Source organism: Macrobrachium rosenbergii, chromosome 2, assembly GCF_040412425.1.
Source record: "Macrobrachium rosenbergii isolate ZJJX-2024 chromosome 2, ASM4041242v1, whole genome shotgun sequence".
NCBI classification, from domain to species: Eukaryota; Metazoa; Arthropoda; class Malacostraca; order Decapoda; family Palaemonidae; genus Macrobrachium; species Macrobrachium rosenbergii.
In genome coordinates, this window is record NC_089742.1 from 77,776,173 (window position 1) to 77,788,624 (window position 12,452).

At 35.4% G+C, this 12,452-nt stretch overlaps 1 protein-coding gene across 1 annotated transcript; it reads left to right on the forward strand.

Moving 5' to 3' along the window:
- Nucleotides 1-2,070: 2,070 nt before the first annotated feature.
- Nucleotides 2,071-7,312, forward strand: LOC136843311 (histidine-rich protein PFHRP-III-like). The gene is made up of 3 exons (XM_067111564.1): nucleotides 2,071-2,174; nucleotides 3,187-3,227; nucleotides 6,414-7,312. The coding sequence occupies exons 1-3, from the start codon at nucleotides 2,071-2,073 to the stop codon at nucleotides 7,310-7,312; spliced, it is 1,044 nt and encodes a 347-aa protein (XP_066967665.1).
- The last annotated feature ends 5,140 nt before the right edge of the window (nucleotides 7,313-12,452 follow it).

Sequence of the window (12,452 nt, forward strand, 5' to 3'; positions counted from 1 at the left end):
TTAGCATCCTCATCTAAGGGAATTTGATAATATCCTTTCAACAAATCTACCTTGGAAACAAATTTGGCTTGCCCAGTATTATCAAGTAATTGATCAATAAGAGGCAAGGGGCATAACGTCGGCCACGCTAATGGAATTCAGTTTCCATAATCAGTACACATCCTAAATGAGCCATCTGGTTTCTTCACTAACACACAAGAACTATAATGACTAACTGGTTCAAGTAACTACGTTTCAACGAATATTCAACTTTTTCTCCAAACATCTCCGTGAAAAGGTGATATGATATGTTTCGTTTAAAAGGTTTTCCATCTTCTTTGATCTTTTATCTCATGCTTTGTTAGATTAGCAATACCTAGGTACATTCGTAAAAATTTTCAGGAAAACTTTGAATCACCTCACCACCTCACTACTTTGTTCAACACTCAGATGTTTAGTTTATCTATCCAAATTTTTCAGTATTGAAGATTCGTCTATCTTGCTTTCAGGTTCCAATTCGTAGCCACCATCATCCTCTGTAGATGTGTTGTTCTGTGTTAATGACACGGTTTCAGTTTTAGTCTCTGAGGAAGTAAGGTTTCAAAAGATTCACATGTATCTTCCCCTCTGTCGTTTCCTTCTTCCTGAGGTTTCAATCACAAAAAGTTCAGTCACTTAACTTCTATTATACTATAAGTGACCTTGAAACTTATTGGTAAGGGGGAATTGCCAATTGGTAAAGAACACTAGAACTTAATGTCCCACACTAAATTTAGCTTAGTCTTAGTATCATATTTCTTTTCATTTTCTCCGACTTATTTTTCAGATTTTCTAAAGAGAATTTTCTAATTTCTATTAGCCTTTTCTCAAATTTCACATATTCTCCTTGGATTTCCTCTTGATTTTCTTCCCAATTCTCTGCAAGAATCTTCAATGGACCTGTCACGTCTCGACCAAAAATAATTTCATTTGGTGAACATCCCATACTTTCTTGATAAGCATTCCTAACTTCAAACAACATCAAGGGTAAACCAGCATCCCATTCTCTTTCTGATTCATTACAGTACTTTGTTAACATACTTTTCAATGTCTGGTGGAACCTTTCCAAGGCTCCTTGAGTCTCTGGATGATAAGCAGTTGATAACTGTTGTTTCACCCTAACAAGTTCATCACATCCTGGAACAATTTTTAGCAAGTTCATTCCTCTATCACTTTGCACAATTTTTGGTATTCCAAGCTTGAGAAAAACTCAATAACTCAGCAATTACCTTTGCACTTATACTTCTTACAGGAATCGCCTCAGGATGCCTTGTCACTGGACACATTAATGTTAACAGATATTCATTTCCTCTTTGTTTTCGGAAGGCCCAACCACATCTATAATCACCTTGCTAAAGGGTTCTCCTCTAACTTCTATGGGTTGTAGGGGGTCTTTCTGAATGGTTTCATTCGGTTTTCCAGCTATCTGGCATGTGTGACACTCTCTGCAAAACCTGCTAACATCCTTGTGAAGTCTTGTGCCAGAAAAAAAGATATTCGCCCCATTCAGCATTTCCTGGTATATATTTACAAGTCGTGATGCTTCTCATTAGCAATCCTTCCTTCAGATAATAACAAGTAGGAGTTTGTTGTATCTCTTTTTGATCAATAACTCTGAAGAACAAATCAGGTAACATTGTATCCTTCTTTTGCAGTTCCATTAGTTTTTCTATAGTCACTTGACCAACTTCAAGGGCTGAACTCTCAAAATCTGTTAACTTTGCTGTTGTAGTTTCACTACTATCTTCAGAAACACCCTGACTGCTCTGAGTCTCTTCAAGAACAACAGGATCCTCTTTCTTCTTGGGAAATCTCTTCATTACTAACACTAGGGGAAAATTAATTTTCCTGGAACAGCCTTTCTAAGCTCCTCAAAGATCCTTCTGCTTGGATCCTTCTTGGTACAGGTATATCTCAGTTTCTTCACCTGCAGACATAGTTCTCTTCATGTTCTGGTAGTTACACAACTTGAAACAGGTGGGGTTTTCTTCTCTAAATCTACCAGGACTGATCTTCTCACTGCTTGTCTGTCACTACAGGACAAGGAACAAAATGGTTCACCACCAACTTCACACCCAGCAAACATGCACGCCTTCAACAGCTACTGAGTCCATTACAGCAAAATCAACATTCCCTGTCACCAGTTCACACAACAGGTACAAGTGACATATATGAGTTACCTCTCTTCCTCCTATACCCTTCAAAATAACTGAATTCCATGAGATATTTCTCAACTGTGAGAGAGCACCAATGAACTACCACACTATGGTTACCCCAGTATCACATACTACCTTGACTGGTACCTACACACTCCCTCCGAGTTCTCTTTCAGCACTTCATGGATATATGGCTTAAAAAAGCTCCAAGCTGCCTCAGCCACCCACTGCTTGGTGCCACACTGCCACTGGTTGCTAAACACTTGCTTGTTTAGTCTTAGTCTTCCAACTGTCTCAGTCTTCCCACACTGTTTTTCGTAGTTTGCTTCACCTGGTTACCTTTTAACCACTTGGTCTTCCTGTTGTGTCTGATAACAGTGTCGACTGTAGTGTCCTACTCTTCCACACTTGAAGCAGACAACATTAGTCTTCTGCATGTCTTACGAAACTGGATGATGAGGATTTAACATTGTGCATTGTACTTGACATTATAATTCCTTTTGCTACAAATGATATTGTAGTCTTCACTCAATGTGGCAGCTTTGTCAAGTTTCTTAACCTCTCTCTCTCTTAAATAGGCTCTTATGTGTTAAGGAATTCATCTAAGATGTTACTCTAGGACTACTAACTCCTCAAGTTCGTCCATAGATTTAACTTTTTATCAGCCTCCAACCATCGTTTGCCCATCTTCTACTTTGTAGGCATAATTCAAGAACGTCATTCCTTGATCATCCAAAACTCTGAATTCATTATAATATTCAGGGGTCATCTCTGGTAAAACTTAGCACATTATGCTTGGAGTACCTGGTACTCTTTGCAAATTGGTCAGCTGATAAGGCTAAACAGGCACTTTTCCTTTTACCTATGAGACCACTCTGTAACAAGACTGACCATTTATCTTCTGGCCAACCCATACCTGAAGCCACTTTTTCAAAGTGATCAAAAAACTCATCTGGAGCTTCTTCTGTAAACTCTGAAATTAACTTCTGCATGCTTACTACATCAAATACAGGCTCTTGAGTACCTTGGATAGGGTTAGATTTGGTGTTACAGGTAACTAAGAGCTATTAATTTATCTCTCATAATCTTCTTGTGTCCTTGCTCTTTCTTCTTTTTTTTTTCTGTTCTCGATCTGTTGCCTAGTCTTTTCTTTCTTTTTTCTCTTTCTCTTTCTTTTCTTTGGGTTCTTCTCTTTTCTTCTTCTGCTGTTCTTCTCTTTCTCCTCAAGCCTCTTCTTTCTCTTCAGCCTGCATCTTCAGCTTAATCAAACTTTCTTCTGTTTCTATACGTCTAAGCTCTGCTTCTGCATCACTTTTCTCTTTTCTTGCTCTTATTATCTATAAACCCCACCAGCTGCATTCAACAATTTTGAGCTCTCCCAACTCTCTTTCATCTGTTTTGCCAGAGTCCATCAATGCTTGGATTGAAAATACATCTGATTTATCTAATCATACCACTAGATTGCCACATGCCACTGCTAAAGCAGTACACTGTGCCTTAGTCAGGTTGGATTCCGCTAACTCTCTGAGGATGAGCTGTTAAAAATTCTGAACATTGAATAGAGCATTTTCTCTGGGGTTACTCAATTAAATAATTACAATACAATGCAAAAAATAAATATATCCCTAACACCACTGTAGTATAAACCATGTTCAGAGTGAGATACTTCTGCTTTGTTCCCAGGTCTCTGGGCACCAAATTCTATTGTCACAAAGCGTGCCAGGTACCTGGTCATTACACAACTAATCACAGATTTCAAAAATTTACCTCACTTCAACCAGATACCTGAACTCTCATAGCAATAAGAATTATGACTGAGTACTCTAAAGGTAACAGTGATCCCTTCAAAAGCTCATTAATCACATGAAAAATCAAAGTAAGTTTATCAAGACTAGTCTGAGACATCAGCAAATATATAAACAAGCAGAAATATACTAGAATAAAAGGGCATTACCCCATCAGCACAACTTTAACTGTTTCGGTCTTTCCCACTTCCAGCAAAACCAGCGAAAACATATTTATCACTTTGCCTTATGCACACAATTAATCCTATTCACTGGTGGTCAATAAATGAAACACTTTTTTTTTAACAATAAATACAAAAAAGTTTTTTTAAATTCAAAATTTATAATTAGAATTCACAAATTGGAATTCACAATCTGAAAAATTTTACTATTACTTGAAAACAACACAAAATTTAATTAAATCTTGAGCTAAATTATTAAACAAAACTAAATTACAAAAACTTTAATTTGTCAAGAAATTAAGTTAATCACGCAAAATTAAAACTATCAAGAATTGCTCGGCGATTTGTAAAGAAAATTTTTGTGCGCAAATGAAGATTAAACAAGTATGTAACATTAAAATTATTAAAAATATTTAAAATGCTAAGTAAATAAATGTTAAATCACCAATATATAAATGTGAAAATCAAGCGATAATTGCGAAACCAAAACAATAAAACACTGTAGATGTCAAGTTAAGTAACTTTAGTCAATATACCTTATTATGCCATGGTATTAATAAGTAAAATTCACTTTACCTTACACAAGCTTCTGAAAACCTTTGTAAAATCACTTGCAGCTGCTTTAGATTCACAAAACCCACTTTTTATCAGGCACGTTCCAAATGTAAATAATTTTCCTATACTCCGATATCAAAAGCTAAGATTAATACTAGTGACCACACTAACACTTTACATTAATAATTACTCTCTTTCGAAGAAAGAGAGAGAGAGAGAGAGAGAGAGAGAGACGGGTGGGGGGGAACCAATTCTAACAGTTTCTCAAATTAGAATGAATAAATCTGAGGATTCCAGTAGCACAAGAAACACTGAAGTAACGTCATTAAGGCATTTTGGGGACGAGATACAAGAGAAAGTTCTACAAGAAGGAAGGTGACGTAACTTCCAGTAAAACGTTTTGAATGCATCGGGACAATACATGATCAGAGCAACACAATGTTAAACATGATGCAATTGCCATGTGCTCAGTGCAACTCTCACTCATATTTTTCAAAAGTACATGTCTTTACCAAAAAAAATCCAAAGGAACACATGTAACATAGTGAAATCATTTTTCTTCTTCTCGTACGGGACAAAGCTTTCACAGAAACCTTTACACAATCTAATTATGACTGGCAAGTTTTTAAACAAAACGAAAAACCTGAGTTGGCTTACAAAATGGATCAGCAATTGTTATTCTGACTTGTCATCGCGCAGCCCAAAACAAAGTGCTCCCTTATCTGAACTGATGACAGATGGCACATCTGGTCTAAAACTCGAATCTCTCTCTCCTGCTACTACGCTATTATCAATAAAGATATTGTTAATTCTAAATTACATTGTTAAGTTATCTAAATCACTAACTCTTTGGAGATCTGACACTACACTACATACGGTATTTCAACAATTATTATTATTACAAACAACACATGATAAATAGAAGAGTAAATATATCAAAACTATGGAAAGGCATACATATTACAAGGCAACATCATGAAAATATATCTTCTTAGAGATGATGTTTCATATAATGAAATGATTGGCAGTTTTAAATTAATGTCAATGTTTATTACCTTTGAAAATATTTGCATTTACTTACTTGTTTCAAATATACTGGCTTACTCATACATCGTATCTCAATATCATGATATCCGCATCAATGATATTGTCTAATTTCAGATGACCCAAATCGTTCCATTAAATCCTAATGGAAATGAACAAATGTTCAAGTGTGAATGAAGTATGTACCAAAAAAGTAAACATTAGAATGCGCTTTTTAATGTAAATTAACTATGGACCTAAAAGGAACTCGCAGAAGTAAACATGTGATTAAATCTCATTTAAAAAAAAAAAAGAAACGTAATGGACATTTTACGGCAAATTCACAATGACTGTTAAAGGAAAAGGAATATAATGTTCAAACTTGACGGAAATATGATAACGATTTAAGAGTAATAAAGACTGAAAGCATAATAAACCTTAATAAAGAAGGATGGGAAATCGTATTTCCATTTACTCATTTGCTGCCGAACACTCTGAAGGTTCTCATCACTAATGGTGAAAACTTTGAAGGATCTCATCACTCAAATGCTGAACACTTTGAAGGATCTCATAACTCTAATGTCGAACACTTTGAAGGAACCCATCACTCTAATGTTGAACACTTTGACGGATCTCATCACTCTAATGTTGAACACTTTGAAAGAACCCATCATTCTAATGTTGACACTTTGAAGGATCTCATCACTCTAATGAACACTCTGAAGGATCTCATCACTCTAATGAACACTCTGAAGGATCTCATCACTCAAATGTAGAACACTTTGAAAGATCTCATCACTCTAATGTTGAACACTTTGAAGGAGCTCACCACTCTAATGTTGAACACTTTGAAGGATCTCATCATTCTAATGTTGAACACTTTAAAAGAACCCATCACTCTAATGTTGAACACTCTGAAAGATCTCATCACTCTAATGAACACTTTGAAGGAACTCATCACTCTGATGTTGAACACTTTGAAGGATCTCATCACTCTAACGTTGAACACTTTGAAGGATCTCATCACTCTAATGTTGAACACTTTGAAGGAACTCATCACTCTAATGTTGAACACTTTGAAGGATCTCATCACGCTGATGTTGAACACTTTGAAGGATCTCACCACTCTAATGTTGAACACTTTGAAAGATCTCATCATTCTAATGTTGGACACTTTGAAGTAACCCATCACTCTAATGTTGAACACTTTGAAGGATTTCATCACTCTAATGAACACTTTGAAGGAACTCATCACTCTGATGTTGAACACTTTGAAGGATCTCATCACTCTAATGTTGAACACTTTGAAGGATCTCATCACTCTAATGTTGAACACTTTGAAGGATCTCATCACTCTAATGTTGAATACTTTAAAAGAACCCATCACTCTAATGTTGAACACTTTGAAGGATCTCATCACTCTAATGAACACTTTGAAGGAACTCATCACTCTAATGTTGAACACTTTGAAGGATCTCATCACTCTAACGTTGAACACTTTGAAGGACCTCATCACCCTATTGTTGAACACTTTGAAGGAACTCATCACTCTAATGTTGAACACTTTGAAGGATCTCATCACTTTAATGTTTAACACTTTGAAGGATCTCACCACTCTAATGTTGAACACTTTGAAGGATCTCATCACTCTAATGTTGGACATTTTGAAGGAACCCATCATTCTAATGTTGAACATTTTGAAGGATCTCATCACTCTAATGAACACTTTGAGGGAACTCATCACTATAATGTTGAATCTGATTGCCTTGCTCTCTTTGGTAATGCGTTGGTGGACAGCTTTAAAATACAATGAAAGAAAAACAAGTCTTCCATCACTCAAGAATTTTTTTAACTAAAAATTGTTTACCTCAGCCACTGGTTACCTTTCATTAACGGATCCGCATCATCAAATCATTTACTTATTCTGAGAACGCCTCATGACATGTTTCTTGTTCAATGTTCCAGTAACATTATTATTTACAGTTATTTTTAAAACAGTGAGGATTTCTTTATCACGAATTTCATTCAAATGAATTCACTCTCATAAATTTTTACTTATTACTGCTTCCTTCCTGTGCTAAGGATTTGGCAGTTGCCATATATCGTAACAATATTCTAAAAATACGCGTAGAACTATAGCAATAGATTAGACGTTTTCTCTTTGAATGCCTTTTCCAAAGAACTAAGAAATCTTATTTCCCTAATCACACTTTAAAAACATTTTTATTTTTCATTTATTTCATCATAATGTATGATTTTCACAGATTCTTTGCTTATTTTTAATATTTTCACCCAATTCCCGGCTTTCGATTGTCGTTTACTATTGTCTCCTGATTCATAACAATCTAACATCCTCTTTCTTTCATGAACTATTATTACTCTTGACTTTTTTAAGGACTGATAAATTTCACAATTTGTCATGGTGTTCTATGAATTAACTCTTAGAGAGGGCACAGTTTTTCTTCAATGATCAGTTTTCCTTACTTTATATTTTGTCATCTTGTCTTTCTCATTAACGATGTGTTACTGTCTTGTTATTCACAACACTTTCATAATCCAGTTTTTTCCCCTAAACTATGGTGGTTATAACACCAATGAAATAACATCACGTTTTACGTATTTTACAAAATGTCTTCTTTCCCAAAGGAACGTTTAAACGTTTCATATAATTTTCTGGAGTTCATAGTAAAACAAAAATTCTAGAATTGAAGGAAATTAAGTAAAAAGTTTCTTTCGAGGACGGCAATACAATCCAAATAAAAAAAAAAAAAAAATATTATAATCACCGAGAGGATGTGATACAAAAAGTAGGGGAAAGAGATACAGAGGGAGAATGAGGAAAAAATAATGTGAAAAACGTGGCTTAATGAACGTCATACGAAAGAAAAAGGAGATTGGCGTGTTGTATATTTTCAGTGTTTTGATAAGGAGCCTTGGAAATTGTATATTTGAGGAGAAGCAAAACTTTTCAGTGATTGAAAGGAGAGATATTCGAGACTCTATATTGTGTTCTATTTTCGCATCAGAAAGAGTTTTTAATAACGGAATTCTTTTATTCAAGTTCCGAGAAATAATGTAAATTATAATGAAAGACCTATTTTTCACTTTTACTAAAATATATCAGAAAAATCCCTGCTTTTTAACAATACATGATAAATTTTCTCGTTTTAGAAAAAATGAACAATACCAAAAAATTAAAATTTTAGCAGCTAAGAATATATAGACTATTAAAAACATTCTCTTTTTCTAGGTCAAACTATATTTATATAATGTTTATATAACATGAGTCGGCCAACATTCTAAGACTTAGCAAAGATATTATTGTTAGGAAATGTTTTTCCCTTCTCTCTCTTTGTAGCTAAGAGGATTTAGTATCTTGGTCGGTTTATGGTGGAGCAGACAGCGAAAATTATGGCAATTTATTTTCAGAGCTACATAACATCAAAACCCCTCATGAAACACTAGCGCAGAGTATGACATGATATTGTGTTAGTACCATCTATCTGACTATGTTTATCTGGCTAACTCTCATAAATGTAGATACAATGTTAGTGTGGTCATATCTGTATATACGTATGGGGAAATAAACGTCAAAACATTTATGCTAGCAGACAAACACATTTACAAGGGAGTGCGAGCTTTCGGACCCGCACATACACACATACGTACACACGCGCACACACACACACAGTAGGGCGGAACTCGCAAATTGCTCCGTAATGTTTCCCATCTAGTCTTTCCATGTGTTTTACACTTTCCTGATGCTACTTATCTCATGCTCTGACAATAATTGAGGGGAAAAAAGAACACATCAGATGGAATAGTGTTCCTTATTTCAAGTATGATAAAAAAAATAATACTAAAGGCATTATGTATGTATGTGAAAAATGGAGAGAAAGGGAGGAGAGACATTTTCAGCTATGAAATACACTGACTTTCTTTTCAGCCCAGTAAGACAGTAGACTCCGGGGACATTATGATAACCTGGTAATGACGATGCCAGTTATGGAAAAGAACACGTAGCGCCTTCTGGGAATGTCTGCGCCGCCAGGAGAAGAGGGATGCGGAAAAGGGAATAAAGACGATAATGAAGAAACTGATCACCTTCAGCTAAGGAAAGCTGCAGCTCAGGTAGAAGAGAAACGAAGATATTAACTTAACAGATCATGCATCTACCACTGAACATAACTAGAACCTACGCATGAGCCTCAACTGCCATTTTTACATCCGCCCTAGGGCCATGGGAAAGCGCCTTGAAATTTAGTAATCCTTGGACCCCAGATACCGGCATGAAGATCAAGGCACAAAACGGATGCCCTCCAGCCCCTTCTCTTGGCTGATCCCCTCACAGAACGAGGTGATTACTGAAGCATCATCATTATTATTATTATTATTATTATTATTATTATTATTATTATTATTATTATTACTTGGCTGAAGAAGATCTGTTATCAGGGTGAGAAGTAAGTTAACAGCAACAGAGCAAGGAAAAACGCCCAATCTCAAATGATTCAGTAAACAATGTGGTAATGTCACAGACAAATTTACAGTTTTTCTTTGATTACATATCGTAAATGGTTTCTAACGCTGTATAGTTATTGATTTGCTTTGTGAAATCATCAATATAATTCTTTCGTTGCTGTTAAATTAGTCTTCCCCCTTTTATTTTTGTTACTGATGCAAGTTAACCTTATATCATTTGTTATTGCTATCAATGATTTTTGGGTGTTAAAGAAGTGGCATAGCCTATATCTGTTTTCAGAGACCGCATATAATAGGCAGTCTATGTGCTAAATTTAGTGTATCTTTTATAAGGAAAGTGAGACACACTGATCTTATTGGCGGCCTCTGGTTTTCCTGTTTTTTAATTTGTTAAAAATGGCGGACTAATTTCGCGTCTGCAGGACTGGACCTTGGTTCGTGGTAGTCATAATTCCCAATGAACCTGTGAATTTATATAAAACACTGGTCAACGATATATGATGTGGTAGATTACTGCCCATCTTGGCTTTACATCAGGTTGGCATTGTTTTTCAGAGATCCATTTCTGAGGTCATTAGCTACGACTCCCACTGACGATAATTTTCTTAATAATTTCATTTCTTTCTTGACAAGAGTGCAGCGACATTAAATGGAGAATTTTGAATTCTTGTTAGTTTTCATTGTTTTCATATTATTAGTTGAAGATGTCAGTTCATTTTTATTTAGCACTGGAACCATTCTTTTACCATGTGGTTGTAATGCGTTTTTTTTATGATGACTACTTATGTAGTGATTACTGTTTGTGCAGAATAAAGAGCAGTAAAACGTCTGTTTAGATGTCAGAAATCATTTCGATCTGGTCATTTCTTTGGGTTAGTAACAAATTTGTTATGATATATTTGATAAAAGTATTGACTATATTTAATTTCTATTTCAACCTGGCTAATCATTATCTTCTTTTATCCCGTTCTGTTACTGTCATACCAATTGAAACATATTGGAACTAAATAAAAACGAGTAAAAATGCGCGGAAGTTTCTTCAGTGAAATCGAGTTTTCTGTACAGCGTATAATCAAGGCTACCGAAAATAGATCTATCTTTCGGTGGTCTCGGTATAATGCTGGATGAGTCGCAGCCCATGAATCTTTAACCACGGCATGGTGGTGGCCTGTCCTATATCGTTGCCAGATGCAAGATTATGGCTAATTTTAACCTTAAATAAAATAAAAAGTACTGTGGCTAGAGGCCTGCAATTTGGTTTGTTTGATGATTGGAGGGTGGATGATCAACATATCAATATGCAGCCCTCTAGCCTCAGTAGTTTTTAAGATCTGAGGGCAGACGGACAGACAAAGCCGGCACAATATTTTTCTTTTACAGAAAACTAAAAAATCTGGAGTCTACCTCCTCTAATTAATCGTAATCGCCGTATTTAAACATTATTGATTCATAAATGTTCAATGGTTAATAGAAAATTCGTACTGCGTGGTATACACCTTTGTTGGGTCAAATTTGTCTTACACATTCCAGTGCTCAAATCAGGATTGGTGAGCCTCAGGTAATTTTTCACCATCGAAGGAAACATTTTTAGTGCTTAACAAAGTCTTTAAAATCGGTTATTAGAGCCTTTGTTATTTAAAGGAGAATGTTCAGATTCGGAAAGACAGACAAACAGAGAAGAGTTATTTATATTATGAAATGAAGACCAAATCGATATTCTTCTAGTACCCAAAAGGACGTATAACTAATGAAAGAAGACATGACGATGCATAGTAAAGATGAAGAAAAGCTACAAGGAGTGAGAACAAAGGAACTTGGAAACGAAAAGGGTTTTGACGGAAGGGATTTCTTATTGATATCTTCTTTCCTCAGTACCTGTTATCACCCCTCCCAGGACTCCATGCTAACAAAAAAAAAGGCAAAAAAATAAATAAACGCTATTGTCATTTTTTCATTTCTGCCGATGAAAGGAAATCTCTGAGCTAATACAATGCTGTAAAGAGGATAATCACCGTATGGTTATTGATCTTTCTGCGTCTTTATGTCTTTCATCTGTCGAGGGAATCACTGACTTTGTATTTCCTCTCGTCCACAGACTCTGTGTTAATCTCAACTCTGAGTATCTTGCTTCCGACTTCAACACTGCTGTATTTTTTTTTTACACTTCGTGGAAACTGATACTTGAGCATTCGAACAAACATACACTATCTTTTAATTCTGAATGCTATAATAATTCACTCTAAGAAATTTTC